Source organism: Rattus norvegicus, chromosome 5 (assembly GCF_036323735.1).
Source record: "Rattus norvegicus strain BN/NHsdMcwi chromosome 5, GRCr8, whole genome shotgun sequence".
Classification (NCBI taxonomy): Eukaryota; Metazoa; Chordata; class Mammalia; order Rodentia; family Muridae; genus Rattus; species Rattus norvegicus.
Window position 1 is genome coordinate 164,890,339 of NC_086023.1, and position 22,675 is coordinate 164,913,013.

The 22,675-nt window shown below is 45.1% G+C and overlaps 1 protein-coding gene across 23 annotated transcripts in view; it reads right to left on the reverse strand.

Moving 5' to 3' along the window:
• Nucleotides 1–439: 439 nt before the first annotated feature.
• The window catches only part of Kif1b (kinesin family member 1B), a 135,071-nt gene continuing 112,835 nt past the window's right edge, over nucleotides 440–22,675 (reverse strand). For 12 of the 23 annotated variants that reach the window (XM_039109175.2, XM_039109170.2, XM_063287087.1 and 9 more), the window contains 12 exons: nucleotides 21,705–21,731; nucleotides 19,177–19,291; nucleotides 17,600–17,733; nucleotides 16,589–16,650; nucleotides 13,067–13,212; nucleotides 12,651–12,890; nucleotides 10,494–10,565; nucleotides 8,557–8,678; nucleotides 6,096–6,245; nucleotides 5,611–5,803; nucleotides 5,308–5,426; nucleotides 440–4,693 (listed from right to left, as the gene is read on the reverse strand). In XM_039109175.2, coding sequence (XP_038965103.1) covers nucleotides 4,651–4,693; nucleotides 5,308–5,426; nucleotides 5,611–5,803; nucleotides 6,096–6,245; nucleotides 8,557–8,678; nucleotides 10,494–10,565; nucleotides 12,651–12,890; nucleotides 13,067–13,212; nucleotides 16,589–16,650; nucleotides 17,600–17,733; nucleotides 19,177–19,291; nucleotides 21,705–21,731 — 1,423 coding nt within the window. In that variant the 3' untranslated portion in view covers nucleotides 440–4,650. 23 annotated transcript variants of the gene reach the window in all.

Below are 22,675 nucleotides of genomic sequence, written 5' to 3' on the forward strand. Positions count from 1 at the left end.
TCTGCCTCCCGTACCACTGCTTGGCTGGCACACATTTTTAATAGTAGCACTCAGGAGGCAAAGGGAGGCAGATCTCTGAGTTTGAAGCTAGCCTGTTTTACAAAGTGAACTCTAGGACAGCCAGAGTTACAGTCTCAAAAAACCAAAATAAATAAATAAATAAATAGATAGATAGATAGATAGATAAATAGATAAATAGATAAATAAAATTATCTCTCTAAGAATCAAAATTAGTAAGTGATGGCTTTCCGAAGAGCATAAGAATAAAGTACAAAAGCCTGGGGGCAGGGGTGCACACCTTTAATCCTAGTAATCTGGAGGCAGAGGGAGGCAGATCTCTGAGTTCGAGGCCAGCCTGGCCCTGAGTTCTGGGATAGCTAGGGCTACACAGAGAAACCCTGTCTCCAAAAACCAAAACCAAAGAAGAAAACGCAGGCGGTGCGATGCACTGGTTGTACCTTTATTATTTTTACCTCGTTCACTAGCAGTTCTGTGATGCAAGGTTACCACACACAGTTAGATAATGTCTGCATTACACATCCAGGGCTATACAGCAAAAGAATCAGGGTTAGTACAAATACAAGAACTGTATTTACATTTTGTATACTCAAGCTCCAAACATTAATATTTACAAAATAAAACATGAGAGTGAATCCAGAATTAATAATGTACATTGTTGCTTGTGCTCAACTCCTTCCCTGGGGAGAGATCAGTTTGCAAAGTCTTGGTTCAAAAAGGCCACTTATGCTTCATGGATTCTGTTATAGCATGGGGAGGATGACGAGAGACTGGACTCTCAACAGACAAGTATGTCAGAGCCACAAAGTCTACGACAATGCTTAGACGTGAGGAAGCTGGTGGATCCCTCAGGTGAGCTGATGCCTGAATAGACAGCATGAGAAGGGTCAACTGACGACATGACAATGGACGGACAACATCCAGGGTTGGCACCTGCCTCTGCCTGACTGTCTGTCTGAGCGGCCGTCTACCGTGAGGCTCTCTGATCTGCAGGACTGTGACTGAACCGAAGGCATCACATAGAACTGCCAAGTGCTCTACCGTTGAGCAACCCCCTAACCTCTGCTGTGAGAATTTAACACCAGCTCTGTATCAAGTCTTAAAGACATTTCTTAAATTTCCATTTTTAAGTAATTAGGGGCGCTCTTAAGATTTATTTTTTTTGAGCTCATAAATGGCCTTTTGAACAGTGACAGCAGCAGTCCCCCAGCTGACGACTCTGCCTTGCTCCATGGCTGTGGTCTTACTCATGGTGGAGCACAGGCTGTGGCAGATGGCTGCAGTGCACAGCGCCACAGTTTCGCTCAAATGCATTCGGCGGACCTTCCAGGAGCAGCAACAGAATTATTCCTTTCTCCTCACAGAGCAAGTTAAAGACTACAGTTTCCAAAAGGAACCCAAATGAAGAGTGACAGACGCACACTAAACAGACCACGTGCCCCTGGTATTGTTCAGAAGAGCCAACGTACAGCACCCAAGAGGAAAGCGCACGAGTCCCAGCAGGAGCCACACAGGGCAGAACTTTGCCTCTCAGTCCAGTGTGCAATTCATTACAGCTGTATAGATATACAATACCTTACAAAATTAAATATCCCTGTAAGTTAGACAGGAAGCAGCAGATAACAAAGTCTATGCTTTGACATATATACCAGGAAAAATCATGTTTTTAGACCCCAAACACCTTTCACAATCATTCATTCCTTCATCTAACCAAAATTTTAAAAAATTGAAAAATTAATAGATATGCAAATTCCACATAGCTGAAGGGAAAAATTAATGTTTTCTTAGTTGAGGAACCTTCAGCCTCACCTCACCAAGTTTCTCATTTATGGATGGAGTTCAGGGCCTGCTCAGAAGCAGTCTGGCCCGTGCTCCTGCCTAGCCTTGTGCAGAGACTGACTGGCCCCTGCAGTCTGGGCCTGAGAGCTGACTGACTCCCAGGGTAGCCTCCCAGAAGCCGCAAGGCCTGAGCACTGGCGGGGACAGTCATGAGGCTTTATCTGCTTGGGAGGAAGAGGATAGAGATGTGAAGGAAGGGGAGGCTAATTCGTTTTAATCAGCACTCACTTTTCTGTAATTTGTTATGTTTTCCTTGTAGGTTTTTTGTTTAAATGAGTGCTTTGAAATTTAAAAAAAAATTATCTTAATAGTTTCCTTAAAGGTTAGTTGTCGTAACTTTCCTGCTACTATAGCAACCACAAACATCTCATGATCAGGTCCTGCCATAAAACCCTTTCTCCTTCAGAGCTTTGAAGCTTTATGGAACTAGAACATCAAGCCCCCAAATGCTCAGATTCTGATCGAATCGTGGGCCTTACAGTACGGAGGGCCCAGTGACTGCTCCAACCTTACTTTCCCTGGCTTCCTAATGAGGCCTCCTTACAGGGAGCAGCTGATGGAGGAGCGGTCCAGTTTGGCTCATGCTAACATTTGATATTTGCAAAGCAAAGACTTTCTAAACCAGTTTTGTTTGAGTTAAAACACAAGCCATCGCAGGGTTTAGTGTGTCACACAAGTCACCCTCCCTCAGGCGTCATAGACACGGATCCTTCCATCTAACTTCCTAACAGCAGCAACATCAGTGATTCAGTTTAAAAGCGACCTTTGCTCTTCGTTTCCCTGATAGACTTGGTTCTGGTCCAGGAGACTGTCTACCAGCATAGACAGCCTGCAAATGAGCATACACCAGAAGGACACGCTGTGTCCATCAGACACAGACTCCTAACTACATTAAAATCTCATATATATATATGCTTAGAGAACAAGTAACATTACAGTTAGTAACCTATGCTTTAAGGAGAGAAAGAAAGTTTTAAAAAATCTAACAGAGTGATCATCTTTTAGATAAGAACAGTCTGACTTCTGCCCTTTCTTTTCTCCATGGTCCACTTTTCCTTTTCTTTGCAAGGCAACTGTAACAAAAGGAGCTGGGAGTCCTGTTCTTCAGAGAGAAGCCCGCTGAGGTCTGAAGCAAGGGTCTGCACGCTCGCCCCCTAGTGGCTACTCTGCAGTGGAGATGAACAGGTTGGCCAGGAGCCTTCCCGAGTGGAGGTGAGCAGATGCCTTCCTGGGTGGGTGAGTGATGCTGACCAGTAAAGGGCAGCGTGAATGGGCCCCAGGTCACTGGCACAGCAACTGAAGTAACTCCGGCGGGCATTCTGTGCCCCACTCAGTCCTCAACACTTACTGGCAGGTGGAGGAAGAGCCTTGTTCTCTATGATGACCTCTTGAACCCAGAGACCTGGCTTGTTAGAAGCCACAGAAACTGGCAGCAGTGAATTCTTCCTAAGGGAGTATTTCCAAACCACACAGGGACATGGGGGCAGGGGCATGTCACGATCCAACAGCAAAGTACAGGGCAGTTGGGGACAATCTTTTTTGACCCTAAATGTCTTCTGATTTGTTAGGTGATAGGTACTGGTCAGTTCTGGCATCCAGAAAACAACGCCATGTTTGCTTATATGGAGACAAGTATTACTGTGAATGGCCACTGGGCTCAGATGGAGACTTCAACGTTTCCGCTGAAGCCACAAGTCTCTGACCAAAGGGAGCTGCAACAATCACTCCTGCACTCTCAAAGCAACAGGGTCCAGTCGATCACCAGAAAGTCAAACACTCCCCAGTCCCTCTTGTGGGAAATCTGCTCATGACATCACATAATTCCAAACAGTAATGCCAGAGGATAGGCAGGGTTGGGAAACTCCTAGACAAAAGGCTCCTTCCCAGTGGGGAGACAAGTTTGCAGGACCCTGATGTGAGAAGCTGTAACTCTCACCCTTGCAACTGACCAGTCTCCTGCAGCAGCCTGAGCCTTCAAGGGCCAGCAGCAGCTGCTGTTCTAGGTTGATCTCAAAGGTCCCTCTGTATCTCCACTCTATAAACCCATGTTCTGAGCCCTGATTCAGACAGAGAATTTGAATCCCATTTCTGAGCTTCCCACAATGCTTTCCCTGAATGGAAACACAGGAATTAGCCACTAGAAGGGGTGGGGGGGAGACACACACAGACACACAGAGACACACACACACACAGAGAGAGAGAGAGAGAGAGAGAAAGAGAGAGAGAGAGAGAGAGAGAGAGAGAGAGAGAGGCAGACACAGACAGACAGACAGAAAGACAAAGAAAAGCAAGTGTTTTTTTTTTTTCTCCTGGCTAAAAATACCAAATGTCTCCTCCCTTAGTCTCTCAGCCACCCAGCAAAAAGTAGATTATCATAAACAAAGGGGGAAAAGAAAGAGAGACAGAGAAGTTACCCTGAAAACCAGAGTTGTACAGAGACAACAGCCGGACAGTGACCATGAAGGGGACCTATCGTCCAAAAGGAAGCTGAAGTATGCAGGAAAATCATTTGGAGACCTGCTGGACCCCTCGGGGTGTGTGAGTGTGAGTGTGTATGAATGTGTAGTGGATTTGTTCCCCTTTGTTAGGCCACATGCTACAAGTCAGCACAAGAATGAAGAGAGGACAGAGCCATGGAGATAGGGAGCAGGAGAACTAGAGAAGTGCAGGATGACGAGGGAAAGTCGTTAAGCCACAGGATTACATACAAGAATAACCGTCAAGAGTCACAAAGAGAATGAGAGGTAACACTTTCTTTATCTGTCGAAGGTGAGCAAGGCTCAGGAGGGTCGCTTAGTATTTTGGCTGGCTTGGGCATCTGCGAGAGAGTTTTGACCTATGAGAAAACAGGAGGCAGGGTTAGAAAAGTGGATGCGGGTCTCCTCACAGGTGATACTGCAGGCCCAGGTTTCTATGCTCCTAAACAAATGGCTAGACCAGCAATTCTCAACTTGTGGGCTGGGACCCCTTTGGGGGCTGAATAACCTTTTCACAGGGTTGCACACCAGCTATCCTGCATAGCAGACATTTACATTATGATTCAACACAGTAGCAAAATGACAGCTAAGAGGTCTTCCCTACTCTGTGAACTCTGTGAGATAAGCCCCTTACACAGAGGGCTGGACTGTGGGAGTCCATTAAAGCACTCGCAGTCCTTCCTGTACTCAGGGCTCTGGACCCTATACAGAGCTCTTGAAAACTGAAACCAAAAGGAGACTAAGTGCGTCCATGCCCAGTGTCCCTACCCTTGTCTTCTTTCCATTGTCAACCCAGTTAGAAGGACATATCTTTCCTGTCTAGGCTGGTTATCTCTGGGGCTGAGAGCCAAGCAGAGAAAGGAAACAGCTTCCTATCGTGTAGTGCACGCCTATGACCCCAGCCCTTGGGACAAGGGGGAGACCTCAGAACTGTCTCAGCATGACAAAATGAAGGAAAAGAACGGCAGTTTACCTTATTGTGCCAGCCAGGAGTGGGTTAAAGGCGTATAACCAGTCATTCATGTCTTTGTCATTGAGAGCTTGCAGAAGGACCCCACGGTGCTTTGTGCACACAGCAAAAGTGTTAGGTGTCTGGAAAGAAACATTAAAATAAAGCCATTGGAGAAAATGAATAGCTACGACCATCTGGTCACATTCACAGGGTGTATTGCACTGCACACTGATATAAACTAGGATCCATGCCACAGACCAGGACACCAAACGCAAAAGGGAAGAACACAGGTAGCAACAGACAGCAGAGTCGGGACAGACTGACCTTCAGCATGGCCTGCTGGTCCTCGCTGTACTCCACCTGTGCTGTGGACAGGTTAATGATGCCACGCTCTACTGGGTCTTTGTCACTGTTATAGATGAAGACGTAAGGGCGACGAACCACAACGAAATGTTTAGCCCAGTTACTGGAGAGTGGCTCTTTGAAATGCAGGTATCCTTTCTTAGACACCACTGAGCTAAAAGGACATTGCAAAAGAAGTCAGTTTCTCCTAAAGTAAATGGTAATCAGCTGAAATCCATCAATACACGCTTCCACTAGGCAAGCCCTCAGATGCAACAGGACAGGAAAAGGATCCATTTGGCCTAGATTATCATTGGCCAACGCAACACAGAAAAAAAGCAAATGCCACAGCAGCACAGTGTGCCAGGCTTAGACACCTAAAGCACACAACAAGGAGAGTCAGTGTATGCTAGGCTGGAACGACCCTGCACAGCAGAGTTAAAAAGGCTGTGTGTCACAGTACTTACCCTGCTCTAACTTCTTCAATGTCTGGAACAAGATTGAGAAATTCATTCTTTCCTGCTCGGGCCAAATAGGGTGTCTCCACAGTTGGGATGATCTGAAACTGTTCAAATTCCTGGCAGGGACTAGACGCACGAGAGTTGGCTTCTGGGGTCCTTACAGAGGAAGAGAAGAGTAAGAAGCATTTCAGGAAGGTCAAAGCAACTGTGGACATGACCTCACCCAGACACAGTGCCCCTGCCCAAGTACCAGAGGCAAGCATCGGCTTCGGAGTTCAGCTAAAACAAGCTGGTGTCAGAAAGGTAATTCTCAACTCCAGTTAGCTGTCCTTGGAAAAGGACGCTGGGGACAGTGAATCGCAGCCTCTCTTACTCCTGAGAACACAAGCGGCTGACTATGAACTCGTGTTCTCTCACGAGTTTCCTATCAGTCTCAGGGCCAGAACAGACACAGTGGTTCTCAAAGTGTGGCCCCTGACTGACAGCAGCAGCATTCCCTGGGACTGGTAGACTTCACAGTCAGAAACTCGGGGAGATGCTTGGACACTGTGCTATAGCAAGTTTCCAAGGGTTTTTAAAAAGTTCACCACCTTGGGGACAGTAGAGAAGGCAAACAAATGCAGACACACCTGGACCTAGCTATAGGTTCCTAAGAGCATGGGGGGCGGGGGTTGGGGATTTAGCTCAGTGGTAGAGCGCTTGCCTAGCAAGTGCAAGGCCCTGGGTTCAGTCCCCAGCTCCAAAAAAAAAGAACCAAAAAAGGGGGCACGGGAGTAGAGTATGATCTGGATCATTCTTTAGGTCTCTGTTCTGGTTGTTAGGGATTTCCTAGAACAGCTTAGCCTGACGATTCTGTATCTTTCTCTCTCTCTCTCTCTCTCTCTCTCTCTCTCTCTCTCTCTCTCTCTTTCTTTCTTTCTTTCTTGTTTTTCCGGAACTGGGGACAGAACCCAGGGCCTTGCGCTTGCTAGGCAAGTACTCTACCACTGAGCTAAAGCCCCAACCCATCTTTCTTAATTTTTTTTTTAATATTTATTCATTTATTTATTTTTTTTTTTTGGTTCTTTTTTTTCCGGAGCTGGGGACCGAACCCAGGGCCTTGCGCTTCCTAGGCAAGCGCTCTACCACTGAGCTAAATCCCCAGCCCTATTTATTCATTTATTATATAAGTACACTGTAGCTGTCTTCAGATGCACCAGAAGAGGGCATCGGATCTCTTTACAGATGGTTGTGAGCCACCATGTGGTTGCTGGGAATTGAACTCAGGACCTCTGGAAGAGTAGTCGGGTGTTCTTAACCGCTGAGCCATCTCTCCAGCCCCATCTTTCTTATTCTAATGACCTATTTCGCATTAGTTACTATTTCTTGCCCATGCATGCGGAAGCCAGAGGTCAACACTAGATGCCGTCCTCTGTCATTCTGCACTTAATGTTTAAAAATGTTTACCTTTTGTGTAGTATCTGTTTGTTCTGTCTCTCTACCCTCCACTCCCTCTGATTCACCAGCACATATGCCCCTTCCAACTTCTCGTTAGTAATCCAGTGAGTTCAGTTAGTGTTGTCTATAGTCACACAGGCGTGGGGCCATATCCTAGAGCACGGGCAACCTACCAGTGGCCAGGCCACAGCTCCTGAGCTAGGAATTGGGCCCTGTGAGCCCCACCCCTAGCCACAGGCCAGCTTCATCTTATGCAGATCTCAGGCAGGTGCCCACAGCTGCCATGGCTCGTGAATGCAGTGGCTACTCCACATCCAGAAGACAGCATCCCACAGCCTTCCTCCCATCCCCCGCTGTATGGGTCTTTGTTGTTGTTGTTGTTTTGAGATAGGGTTTCTCTGTGTATCCCTAGGTGTCTTGGTACTCACTCTGTAGACCATGCTGGTCTCAAACTCAGAGATCTGCCTGCTTCTGCCTCCCAAGTGTGCGCCACCAATGCTTGGCTCATCCCCCACCTCCCTTCACCCCCAAGCTCTTGAATTCCTTCTGTTCCCTCTCCTGTGATGTCCTCTGAGCCTTGGGGATATTTTTGAGACAGAAACTCTCACTGAACCTGGATCTCAGTAATTTAGCTAGACTAGTTGGCCAGCAAGCCGCCAGGGTCCACCTGTGTCTGCCCCCTCGGCACTGGGATGGCAGGCGTGGTCCACTGCAGATGCTTTCTATGTGGTTCCCCTGCTTGCATGGCAAGCACTTCACCATCCGAGCCATCTCCCTGGTCCTCCCTGCTTTCTCATTTCCTGAATTGGGATGCATCTTACATTGGAGTGGTGTTTTTAAGCTTTTGCTTTCTTAGTAACTCATATAACAATTTCATACAGCTAGTAACATCCTAAACTTAATAAAATTAAATGAAAAAAGTACGCACACATTTTAGAGTTGTCCACTGTAGAACAGTGATGCCTGCTGAGCCCAGAACTATAGAAAAGCTGGGCCTGTTTACCTGTCTCTGTGAAGTCTGAGTACTTACTTCTGATCCATAGAGCTGCTCCTGGAGTCCACCAGGGAGGGGCATGTGGAGGAGGGCGTGAGGGTGGAACTGCTGAAACTGGACACCGAGGGGTCGCGTCCAATCGGAGAGATGTCAGACAACTACAACAAGGACGGCACCAATGAGGTTCAGCAGCAGAACAATGGAGTGCAAAAGCCCCAGGGTCCACCTGTCTCTGCCCCCTCAGCACTGGGATCCACTGGCGTGGTCCACTGCAGATGCTTTTTACATGGGCACTGGGGATCTGAACTCAGGATCAAGTGCTTGCATGACAAGCACCTCCCCTCTGCCCCTGCCATAGAGCAGTGAGTTGTGTAAGACAACTAGTGCCTTGGTTTTATAAGGCTGATTCAGTCATTAAAGAAAACTACACACAATCATTACTGTTCGCAGGCAATGCACCAAAGCCTTGCTTCTGTCTCCAGAGTGAGGAAAAAGAGGAGGAGGAGATGAAGGAGAGGGAGGAAAGAAATGAGAAACTTTATGTGTCTCTAATTCTCCTTGCTATTAAATACTCTGCACATAAACACCAAACACCTATAGCACATGTGCATTGCTCTAAGCACCTATAGCACACGTGCATTGTCCCAAGGACCTACAGCACACGTGCATTGTCCCAAGGACCTACAGCACACGTGCATTGTCCCAAGCACCTACAGCACACGTGCATTGTCCCAAGGACCTACAGCACACGTGCATTGTCCCAAGCACCTACAGCACACGTGCATTGTCCCAAGGACCTACAGCACACGTACATTGTCCGAAGCACCTACAGCACACGTGCATTGTCCCAAGGACCTACAGCACACGTGCATTGTCCCAAGCACCTACAGCACACATGCATTGTTCTAAGCACATGACAAGGTCCTGTACTCATAGAGCAGGCATTAACGAAGAAGACAGACATTCAAAACGTGCCAGATCGTCAGGCCCATGTCAGTACTCAGGAGGCAGAGGCAAGCAGACCTCTGTGAGGTCAAGATACTCCTATACCAAGTCTCTGAGAAGCCAGAGATACCTGGTTAGGACATGTCTTAAAAAAAAAAAAAAACAAATAAATAAAATAAAATAAAAAGTACTAGATATTAGGGCCAGAAATATGTCTCAGTGGTCAAGAGAACTGGCTGCTCTTACAGAGGACCTGGGTTTGAGTCCCAGCACTCACAGAGTATTTCGCAACTATCTGTGACTTCAGTTCCTGGGGATCCAACGTCCTTTTCTGACCTCCACAGGTACCAAGTACAAACATGATGCACAGAGCTACATGCATGCAAAATACCCATACATATAAAATTAAAATGATAAAAAGGAAAAACAAACTTTGCAGGGGGTCACTGGCCTGCTGTGTGTGCTAAAGAAGCCTACTCCCAAGAAGGCAGTGCTGGAGCAGAAACCGGAAGTGAGGAGGGAGCGGAACAGGGGAACATCTAGAAAAGGAAGGTATGGGAAGTGCAAAGAGACTCAGGCAGGCAACAGCTGGGAAGGTTGAAGGGAAAGCCAAAGGGTCAAGCTGATGAAGGCCATGAAGGACACACGAATATCTCAAGAGCTATCAATCTTTGCCCAATGCACTAAGCTTGATGTCACCGATAGCTTCGTGTTTTTGTTCCACACAGAAGCAGAGTACTTGCCAACATCACAAGCTCTTCTGAGGGACTCAAAAACAAAACAAACAATAAAACTAATATATCCTATCATGGTGACCCTATGCATCCTAGAAGGGGTCTACTGACTTTAGAAGTCAGTGTTCTAACAAAATCAGAAGCCATGCCAGAGCATAACGTTACACGCCTTCAGACACAGACACAGTCGGCACCCATCTCAACCTCTAAAAGCAGCAAAAGTTGAGACCGGACAGCAGGGAAGGAAAGGGTCAACACCACAACAATGAAAAGTCATCGCCTCGGTACACTCACCTTACAGTCACTGATGCTGCCATGTACCTGGCTGAATTCTCGGTTGAAAGTGTGGGTGAGAAGCTGCAGGCACTGAGAATGAGAGAAAGACAGTCAGTTAAGGCTGAACATAAAACTCCAATGGCCAAATGAAGTCCTGCATAGGAGAAGAACCAACATGCCCTACACCTATGCTAGCTTAGAGTAACTAATGTGTTGAGGAAAGTTAGCGTGTGTCTAGTTAATGCAATAAAAAGCAAATGGATTTCAACAACCATCCTTAATACAACCAAAGCAAATTACTACAGACATAGCTAGAAGTGTGTAAGAGGGGTTGGGGATTTAGCTCAGTAGTAGCTCAGTAGTAGAGCGCTTGCCTAGCAAGCTCAAGGCCCTGGGTTTGGTCCTCAGCTCCGAAAGAAAAAAAAAAAAAAAAAAAAAAGCCGAACACCAGAAGTGTGTAAGAGGGCTGGAGAGATGGCTCAGCGGTTAAGAGCACTGACTGTTCTTCCAGAGGTCCTGGGTTCAATTCTCAGCAACCACATGGTGGCTCACAACCATCTGTAATGAGATCTGATGCCCTCTTCCTGTGTCTGAAGACAGCTACAAGTGTGCTCATATACATAAAATAGATTAAAAAATATTAAAATATATATATATTTAAAAGAAGTGCTTGGGAGTGGAACATTAGAAAAGCAGAGGCAGGCAGATCTCTGTGAGTTCAAGACTAGTCTGGTCTACATAGCAAGTTTCAGGACACTAAGGGCTACATAATGGAGAAACCCTGTCTTAAAAAAAAAGTGTTTCGGAATATAACAAGCAGAACTAGGCACGGCAGTATACATCTCTAATTCCAGCACTCGGCACAGCCAGGAACTGGTTGCTACAAATTCAAGGTCACCTTGACCTAGACAATAAGTTTCAAGTCAGCCATGGCAATACAGGAAGACTGTGTGTGTGTCTCAGAAAACCAAAGGATTGGATATCTCTCTGATTCTCAATTCAGTAAAAGACATGTGTTGGGAGTGTAGCTTAGTGGCAGAGTGCATCTAGCATACATGAGGACCTAAGTTTAATTCCCCACACTAGAAAGCCAAAACTAAAACCATGAACCCTTCTGGTTGGACACACTTTCCTAAACACACTAGAAGACATGACACACAAAGAACCCCTCTCAGTTTTCTATTTTATCTGTTGCCAACTACAGGCAATTGCAAGCCCAGGAGTTACCCCCCTTTAAAGAGGCTTCGTTGTTTCTGATGAATCAGTGTTAACAAGGAGCGCTCTCTCTCTCTCTCTCTCTCTCTCTCTCTCTCTCTCTCTCTCTCTCTCTGTTTCACAAAGCTATCCCTTTCATTTCTGCTAAAGACGACTCTTTTTTTTTTTTTAAGATTTATTTATTATATGTAAGTACACTGCAGTTGTTTTCATTCAGACACAGGAAGAGGGCATCAGATCTCATTACAGGCGGTTGTGAGCCACCATGTGGTTGCTGGGAATTGAACTCAGGACCTCTGGAAGAACAGTCAGTGCTCTTAACCACTGAGCCATCTCTCCAGCCCAAGACAACTCTTATTGTTGACAACTTCATGCATTTTTGGCAGTACTTAAGGTCAAACTTATGGCCTTGCACATGCTGGGCAAAAGTACTCTACCACTGAGCTATATACTATTCGTCCTCCTAAAGAAGTTTTAGGGGCTGGGGATTTAGCTCAGTGGTAGAGCGCTTACCTAGGAAGCGCAAGGCCCTGGGTTCGGTCCCCAGCTCCGAAAAAAAGAACCAAAAAAAAAAAAAAAAAGAAGTTTTAATCTTATTTAAAGTACACAGGAACAAACAAATACCACTTGAAATATTTACATCATTCCCAGGACCCACTGGGAAGTGTTGGCTGCCCACATAGGATCCACTCCATTTCCTGTCCCTCTCCCACATGAATTCCCCAAGCTTCTGGATACCCCTAATATGTGTTTCCAAGGCCAGCTCACAATACCAACTCTATAGGACACAGCACGGTGAAAGGCTTGGGATCTTTCTTAAGCTCAGAGGCAAGGGCTGACCCTTACTATTCAGTATGAGTATCAGTGTCTTCAAAGAGAGCTGCTGAAACGACAGAGCAGAGTGAGGCTATCTCAGTGCTCTGCTGGTCGGGACTCTAAGCAAAACAGAAGGGTCCCCACCTTTGTAGCCAGTTCTTTCTCTCGGTCTACCAGGCTTTCAATGTCTGCTGAGTCGTAGCCACTGCTCTCGCTCGGTGTGATGGCGCTTTCAAAGGTAGTGGTTGAGATCTGAGAAGAGATGCTGGTCGAGGTGCTAAGGGTTCCACTGCTGAGGCTGGGGGACAGTGAGTCACTCATAGACTTGGGTATGCTGTCACCAAGTCTCTCCCGAAGCAGCAAGAAGTGGCGAGTTTTTTCCACCTGAGAATAGGAACATTATTATCTAAGCTCATTAAATGTTTTCATATGCAAATAAACATGCTCTCATCATCACAGGAAACCAAAGAGCTGAGGAGCCACGCAGAGGAGGCAGGGGTAGGACTGGGTGGTTGCTGTCCTGCCTGAGTCCTTGACTGGGCCCGGTCTACCCTTGATACCTCATGCAGAAGCTCCAGCTTCTCCAGCTCCCATTGGTGTTCCAGGATGAGGCTGTCTCCACGAGGTCGCCAGCCTGCGAGGTTCTCCTCTCCCCGAACATACGCCACCGAGGTATCCAAGACTTTTCTCCTCCGCCTCTGCATGCCTGACAGAGGAGAAACGTTTTTTGTTTTTTAACCCCCAGAGAAGAATCTAATACCAATTTAAGTCAGAACAAATTACTCTTGCACATTTTTAAATGGCAAACTAAATTTGGCCTTAAAATCTGTGCGATTTTATTGATTATTAAGATTGATCAGGAATGATGGTGGTGCACAGAAGAGGCAGAAGCAGGTAAACCTGTGAGTCTGAGGCTAGCATGGTCTAAACAACGAGTTCCACACTAGTCTGGGGTACATAATGAGAACAGAAAGAAAGCAAGGACAGAGTGGCCTTTAATCCCAGAACTTGAAAGGCAGAGGCAGGTGGATCTCTGAGTTTGAGGCCAGCCTGGTCTACTACAAAGCGAGTTCCAGGACAGCCAGGGCTATACAGAGAAACCCTGACTCAAAATCCATAAAAGAAAACAGTGTTTCCTTTCATTTGAAATGCTTGGCCTGGACTAGGGCCTGTGTAAACAAAACAAACGCTTTACCGTGATTAACCTGTGTCTCAGCCATAAGCATGGATTCCTGGTAATTCCCTGGTAAGGCCGATGTTGCTCAACAGTATGAGGTCAACAAATGATCTGTGCTAAGGCGGTACAGTAAGCAGCTGTAAGGTTTTCTGGACAGTTGGGCTCCAGGGCTCAGAACCTGTGATCCTAAGACTTGGAAGGCAGGGGCTGCGGTAAGTTGTGGGCTTGAACAAAATCCTGTCTCAAGATATGCTTGCGGGGGTGGGGATTTAGCTCAGTGGTAGAGCGCTTGCCTAGCCCTGGGTTCGGTCCCCAGCTCCGAAAAAAAAAAAAAAAAAGAAAAAAAAGAAATGCTTGCTTTCTTATTTATTTATATAAGTATTTTTTTTAAGATTTATTTAGTTTATGTATGTGAACACACTACTGCCATCTTCAGACACACCAGAAGAGGGCATCAGATCCCATTACAGATGGTTGCACACCACCATGTGGTTGCTGGGATTTGAACTCAGGTCCTCTGGAAGAGTAGTTGGGTGCTCTTAACCACTGAGCCGTCTCTCCAGTCCAAGAAATGCTTTCTAAGACAAAGATATCTTTTGGTTTTTGAGACAGGGTTTCTTTGTGTGTCTGTGTGTCTGTCCTGAAACTTGCTCTGTAGACCAGGCTGGCCTCAAACTCACAGAGATCCACCTGCCTCTGCCTTCTGAGTGCTGGGACTGAAGGTGTGCGCCACCATGCCCCACTAAGCCAAGTTATTCTAATTCTCTCAACAAGTATATATTTCACAGCCTAGTTATCTTGTTGGAAACCATTTTTATAACCATATTATATATCATAAGTCAATAGTGTATCTTACTACCACCACCACTACAAAATTGGCTTGTAAAATACTAAAAAAGATTTCTTCCTCCCACCATGAATGAGACTCCAACCTTTTTCAGTAATACTCCAGAAGAATATGGTGTGGTGTCAGGAGCCATAATGGGACAAGCTAATAACTGGCAGGTGATCTTCCTGAGTTGTTCTGCTTCAGATTATTATATAATCTGCAACAGGTTCCCTCTTATAAGGCAAGGCCGTAGGAGAATTCATTTTAGGAAAGATTCCTGCTATTAAATTGCTTTTCCTGTTGTTATTAAATATATATATATATCAATCGTTAAGTAATAGCCCACCCCTCTGGAGCAGATCTCTGCAGATCTATGAAGGTGTACTGTCTCGTAGTGATGCTACATAGAAAAATAGATGGCTTTTTAAGTCTTAATGATGATCCTGTAAGAATTCCTAAAATTATATCAGTGATTATTAAGCTTTTTTTATAGTGGGACTGCTTTTAAGTCTCTTTCTGACAGTCAAAACTGAGTGAGAACTCTGTCAGTCTCCCAAGTGTCACCAGTTAATTGCTTTTTAGATAGTAACCAGACTTTCTCCTACTCAGAGCACTTCCTAAGAGGTTGTAAAACAATTAACCAAAGGTCATAAAAGGGAACTAACGATTTATTATAGGTGCTAGGACAGAGATCAAAGTATTGACTGGGTTTGTCTATACAAAACTTCACTAATAACTTAGCTATGTTTTTTTTTTTTTTTTTTCCGGAGCTGGGGACCGAACCCAGGGCCTTGCGCTTCCTAGGCAAACGCTCTACCACTGAGCTAAATCCCCAACCCTGACTTAGCTATGGTTTTAATCCTTCGGTGAACCTGTGGAACTGTGACAGGTGATGGATGTTTAGCCAGATAATTACTCCTGATGCATATGTGTGTAAACATTCTCTGTTGTAAACTTCTATTTCAATTTATGATTTGATTTTTTTTGTGTGAACTTGTGATGAACTTTATAATGTGATCATGTATTCTGAAAGATGTTTAAGTGCTGAGGATGAAGAAAAGAGTAAGGACTGAGCTGGAGAGGGACTGAGCTGAGGAGTCAGGACTGAGCAAAAGAGAACTGAGCTAATAAGGGTGCTAAGAAGAACTGAGCTGAACTGAGCTAAGGAGAAGTGAGCTAAAAAGATCTGGGCTGAGAAGAAATGCAGAGTGGAATAACATAGAGACTTTAGGTAACTTAAAATATTAAGAGAGCAATGTGCAGAATGCAGAGGGAAAGAGGAAAATAGAAGCTGCAGAGAGCAGAAGGAGCAGGCAGGCTTCTCCTTACCATGGGACAGAACTGGTTCTTTCTTAATACAAGGCAGGCTTACTCTTATTAAAGTAACAAAGCTTTCTTCTTACAAACTTGGATTTAATTCATTTAGCATTAAAAAGGTAGAAGCTTTTTCTTTCTCTGTGTAATAAAGATTGGAGCTCATCTTTCATCCAGAATGAGTGAGTTCTTTCTGCACTGGTGCTTGGTCTTTTGCTCCATATGCATATGTAAGTATGGATGTGTGTGTAAGAATGTAATTGTGAGAATGCATGCAAGCTGAACCCAACTGGTATTAGAGGAAATGTATAAATGCACATTCATATATTGGTATATGAACTTATGTGTGTTTATGTATATTTACTTGTCTATGTAAAAATTTATCCTTCTGCAATAGCTATTCTCTTCTCCTGGTTCAATAGAAGTTTACTGCTCCAAACTTCCCCCTAGCTGCTAAATGAGACGCATCTGGGCAAAAGGGAAAAGGCTCTAGCAATTACTCCTTTACTTTATCTCCTGCTGTTTTAGGATGAGGTGCTAAGTGCCAGAGACTGCAGTTTCTGGACTCAGAGGAACACAGAAGGCAGGTCAGCTACAGTAGCATAGTAACTTAGACTTACATAAGTAAACTTTTTATTATTATACAGCAACCCTAAAGATCATGTAAGACCAAGCCTAACCCTCACTGACACTATTACCCCTCCACTGCCTCAAGAAGAACCAACAAGAAGAACCAACCCTGGCAGTGTAGAAAGAGCTTACCTGGGCTCCCAGTATCTGCCATTTTGCATAAGCTAAGCTCGTAGATTCCAGTTACTCGGTTGCTATTTGAAAATAAAGTAGAACAACTGATGAGTTTGTTGTAGCACAAAATGGGGGAAACCTAGGTTTGTTTTCTTAAGAAAGAGCATGTCTTTTCAATGGCTACAATTCCACACTTAGCTGCACACTTTTTTCAATTTTATTTATTTGTGTGTGTGTGTGTGTGTGTGTGTGTGTGTGTGTGTGTGTGTGTGCATGCATAGGTTGAAGGTCAGCTTGGGGAGTCGGTTTTCTGGTGCCATCATGTGGGCGCTGCCACTCAGGTTGATGGCCAGCCCCTTCACCCCTGGGCCATCTCTCTGGTCCTAGTTAAGACACTGATTATTTTTTTTTATCATTAACTGTCATTTGCTTATTTACTTTATTTCTCATAGGAGATGCCTATTTTCAGTTTTATATTTTGACCACTGTTATTTCAATATGATGAATAGAACAGAATATACTAGGAAATTTGCAACATAAATGAGAAAACTAAGACATAAGAGAAGACAGGAAAATGTCTGAGTGGAAGGAAAGGAGTAGCAACATTGAATCGCATTATAGTAATTCTTATTTTATCCATTAAGCTGAGGGGCGGTGATATTTAAGCACCCAGGCTAGATATTCTCAGATGTCTACTTTTGAGTGCCTTAAATATGTACAACAAATCTTACAGAGAAGAAACTCTTAATGGCAATCTATTAAAAATATGAGTAACAGAGACAATTAGTCCTCACTAACCTGCTTTGGAAGTATTTATACAGAACACTCCTTTCCTTCATAAACTCACGCACTCACTAACATTGTATTAAATGCTACCATGCAAGTCATCTCAGCTCAGGTGAGTGTCAGTTACTCTAATGGTTTATAGATGATAAACTAACTTGCAACAGAAGCTGGGGGTGCCTAAGGCCTGCTGTTTCTGTTGGACTAGGTACAGAACTGAAAAGTAAGCTTGTTTCAAAGACTTACGAGTCTGGTGACTTTGAGTAGCCACTACCAAAGAGGTTTCTCAGAGAACGTGGTGGTGAGATCTTGGCATCTCGGGAATAGAAGACCATGCACACATCCTTAGTGATGACGGCTGGCTGGATGCAATGATCCAACTGCAGACAGACAAGATAAAGTGCTATGTGATACAGGCAGAGCAGCGGTGCTGAAAGGCTGTCCAGCAGCAAATTTGCTAAGCTGGTTCCTGTAGTGGGTTGCTGCCACCACAAAATGGCGCTGGCTTCCACTGCACCCCACGTGGAAGGCCAAGATAGCCTCCGCCATTACAAGATGGCGCTGGCCTCCGCCGTGCCAGCTGACTTCCTTTCAGGAAGTTAACTGTGCGCATGTGCAAGAGTGCCTTCATGCCAGGTCTTTGCCCACTCCGGGGCGTGCCTTATGAGATCATGGGTAAGCGACCAATCAGGTGTGGATGCGCCGCGCTAGGATGTATATAAGCCGCGCCATGCGGGCGCGCGGGGCTCTCCATAAGATTTTAATAAAAGTTTGGCTGCCGCAAGGATTCGTATGTCCCTGCGTGTTTTCTTGCTGGTGAGGTCGCGCGTGGGACAGGTTCCAACTGTGGAGATAGGTGGGTTTTTGCTTCAACAAATAATAATACAAAGTCAGGTGCATTCATGATAAATGTATATTTTCTTTTGAGGGAAAATCCTATCATTGCACACTATTTAACAATGAAAAAGTCAGGCATGGTGGCACATGCTTTGAATCCCAGCACTTAGGAGGCAGAGGCAGGTGGATCTCTATGAGTTCAAGGCCAGCCTGATCTACAAAGAGAGTTTCAGGACATCCAGGACTACACAGAGAAACCCTGTCTTAAAAAACAAAACAAAACAAAACAAAACAAAACAAAACAAAGAATGAAAGAAAGAAAGAACGAGCAAGCAGGAAGAGAAGAGAAGGAGGAGGAAGAAAAGGGTGAGGAGGAAGAAGAAGAAGAAAAGAAAAAGTGGAGGAGGAGGAAGAAGAGGAGGAAGAAGGGGAGGAGGAGAGAAGGAGGAAGAAGAAGAGAAGGAGCAGGAGAAGAAGAAATCGAGACAGAGAAGCTCATGTGAGGATGGACACAGGGCCATATGTGACAGCACAAAAGTTAGAACGTGGCTCAGACCAGGCATGATGGCTCATGCCTGTCATCCCAGCCAGCATCTGGGAAGGAGAAACAGGAGCAACAACTCATCCTCAGCTACACAGTAAGTTGGAGTGAGCCTTGGACACACGAGGCTCAAAGAAATAAAAACGGAAGAACTCAGGCTTGTCCTAAGACCTGGAACAACACGAAACAACCAGAAAAACATGGTAGGAAACTGTCTTAACTAATGATTGGGTTCCTGAAGCTTAAATGATTAAAACAGTTGTGCTCTTTTGACTAAACGGAGCCCTAGAAGAGATCTAAAACAGTTAGAATAGTTAGCAACGTGAAATCAAATAAACAGTTTAAGGATACGGAGGGGGAAGGGATGAAAAGTAGGTTGGAGTTTTGCTGACTGCTCCCTGTCACTGCCTACGTCTCAGGCCAGCCGAATTGATGGATCCCTTACCTCCAGATAAGCAGATAAGGTCATGTAGATCTTTTCTCCATAGGGTGTCACTCGGTTCAGAAGGAGGGAGTTATGTAGGGAGCTGTCCCATACAGCCTCAAAGCGGTAGAAGGTCCTGAGGTCAGAAAGACAATGTGTCAACCCAAAGTAGCCAACGGTAGCAGAGAGATTGCTCCTGGCGGGGTCCTAAGGAACCCTGTGCCGATCACTGCCACTCTCTGCTTATCTCACTCTAACAGAGCAGGTGCCATCCACTGGGACACTTAGCTGCGTGCTTCATCCCTGCTTTGAGATGAAGCTTTTCCCTGCTCACATGTCCACTGCAGTCCCAACTCAGGCGGAGACAGGAGGACTGCTGAGCCTGAGACTAGTTTGGTCTACTTTCCAGTCTGTTCTACCAAGTTCCAGACTATCCAGGGCACAGCACAAGACTTTCTCAAACAAATCCAGCCTCCCTCAACACGAGCTATGAGAGCATTCAAAGGAAACAGGAAGAATATAGACAGAATCTGAAGAAGTAGTTCAAGTGAGCCATTCTGTCTGTTTTAATGACAAACAAGGACTCAGCACACATGGTGCTTCACACCTTTAGTCCCAGGACATAGAGGCAGTAGGAGCTCTGAGTCCCAGGGCAACCAAGACTACACAGAGAAACTCTGTCTAAAAAAGCAAAACCAAACCAAACCAAAACCAAACAAACAAACAGAAAAGGCAAGGACTCAGTAACAGGTAGGCTTCGGTTCCCATATGACAGCTCTGCAGACTTAAGAGACGCTTAAATACCTGGGATGCTTGAAGGTAGGAATAGGCAGAATCTAATTATGAAAATCATTATTTCAGCGAATAAACCCAAGTTGATCTATTAATAGGAGAGACGAATTTTATAACATTAAGGTAGTTTTTAATCATTCATTCCATCTAAATGTATCTGAAAATCAACCGTATAGTTAAGAAATAATCATAAGCTAAATTTAGCAGACTGGTTTAAGATCTTCAAGTTTTAGTTTTTCCTACTGGCAATATGACAGACAGGTGGCACTGATGGGGCTTCAGATCAATTCCAAGGCCTGTATCATTTCTTCTTAGAACTCTGATACCTTATGGGGGAGATGCCTCTTGTCCACCCAACCCCCTCACAACACTAGCTCTTAGAAAGAACAGAACTCCCCCTCACAGAAAGACTGTTTACCGTATACTACTCCCTGCCAACCACGTTCTTCCTTAATCCTTTCCAAATGCTGACCTCACTAGTTCTGCTTTTTAGATTTCCAATGACAATTAACAGGCATATCTTCGATCTGAGCACACCCATGCATCTTCCTCCAGAAATCATGAGCAGGGAAAACTCAGAAAGTGACTCCCCTGAGCACAGCTCATGTTCCCAGTGCCCAGATTTGAGGTGCAGCCACGCCCACCTGCAGCTGTCCCACTCAGGCCTTTTCTGGTATGTGACTGTCGCTCAACGTCAAGTTTTGAGGCAATGAGTGTGGGACAGGACAATCCTCTATACAAACTCAGAAGGCATACAGCAACAGTTTGAGACAGCCACCACGTGACCCAGTACAACAGAAATGCCAGACAAGGAAAGCCTTTTTCATGGCATAGAGATTCCACAGAACACCTTTATGTACTCAAAATCTTGTTTAAAGTAAAACCTTTATCTCAATTTAGTTTAAGAAATTCTAATAATGGGAAATGTCTTTCATACAGCACAGGCTAGCCTCATATGCAGAGGTCTGCCTGCCTCTACCTCCTCAGTGCCCTGCTACCAAGCATGGTGACACCAACTTACTTATGGTTACACTTGATGCTCTGTGTGTGTGTGTGTGTGTGTGTGTGTGTGTGTGTGTGTGTGTGTGTGTGTGTGTGGAGGGGGACTACTCTCCAGTCAGCTGAGGTGGAATGAGCTTCCCTAAATGCCTTTCACATGCTTTTAACCTTGATACCCTGCAAACAGTGGCCAGAGGATCCTATGAGTTGAAGGCCAACCTGGTCTATACAGTGAGACTGTCTTTAAGGAAAACTGACTAACTAACAACATTTCTTTTTGCAGACTCAACTCCCAAAGAGAAAATCTGCTCTCCTTGCAGTAGGCACAGAGCAAAACAAAGTAAGTGGGATCTGCAGCAAACTTCAAGCTTAGAGAGATTTGGGTTAGAGCGAGGGAGAAGGGAAGAGAGAATGTCAGAGAACACAGCCTGAGATTTCATATGAAATGCAAAATATTCTATTTTAGAATGTAGAAAAGAACACCTGGGGTGTTGAAAATTTAATAAGTGGAATGATACAATAATTTAGAGCACTGAGTCATTCAGGAGGTTATGCATGAAACTATATACACATTCATCAGAACCAATGGCACCAGGGCATTCCTAGGTTGCACAATAAGGTCTTGCTCTGTTCTAGGTAAAGCCTAGGTTTACACAGGAAAGAAAGCACTGAATTAGAACAGGAACTGAGGCAACATAAGACATAAAGCGTTCTGGGAAACTAGAATCTCTATGTGCAAAAAAGCAAACAGAAAGTACCTAGGAATATCCTTATCAAGAAAGAGCCTGCAAAAACAGAAAATGCTTTCGTTAGTCCAGCAACCAAAAGACAGACAGAAAGAAAAACAAATATATATGGAGAAATAGAAACACACAGAGAAAAATATCCTTAAAAAAGGCAAAATATGCTAAGAAGCAAACTGAATTCTGGTGGACAAACAATGAACAGAGAATCTGGGACACAATCTGATAAGGGACTTATAGTGACATCGATCCTTCTCCCAAGACTTTGACTAAGAAAAACAATGGACCGGGCATGGTGGTGCATGCCTTTAACCCTAGCACTCAGGAGGCAGAGGCAGGAGGGGTCTGTGAGTTCTGAGCCAGTCCAGTCTACAAAGCAAGTTTCAGGACGGCCAGGGAAGTTATAGAGAGAAACCCTGTCTCGAAAAAGCAAAAATTTAAAAAAAGGAAAGATAAAAGATGGACTACAAAGGAATATGGAGACCACATCTGTAACGACCCACCCCCAAGTTGTGACTTAGTACTGGATATGGTAAGAAATGCTGTAGAGCTGAAGAAAACCAAGGCCTGGTTAACAGAAGTGAGGGTGTGAGGAAAACGGGAACAGGATCTTGCCAACGACTCTGTACTACCAACGTGTTAGAGAAGCCCTCTGAGGCACAGAGTGTAGCCAATGTGCAGATCTATGCATTCATTTCAACACTAGCCCTTAGATAGCCTCAACTCGCTATATTAACCTGTGAGCCTGTCATGGTGAACACTGCGTTAACTTGGCAGGACCAAGAATCCCCTCAGAGACAAATCTGCAGGCATGTGTAGGAGGCTTGTCTAGGCCAGGGGAACTGAGGCGGAAAGAGGCTCCCTAATAAGACCTGTGCCATTCCATGGCTGCAGTCCAGACTCAGCACACAGAACCAAGTGAGCAGCACCAGTGCTCACCGCTCTCTGCTCCTTGCTGCAGATGCAGCGAGACCGGCTGCCTCAGG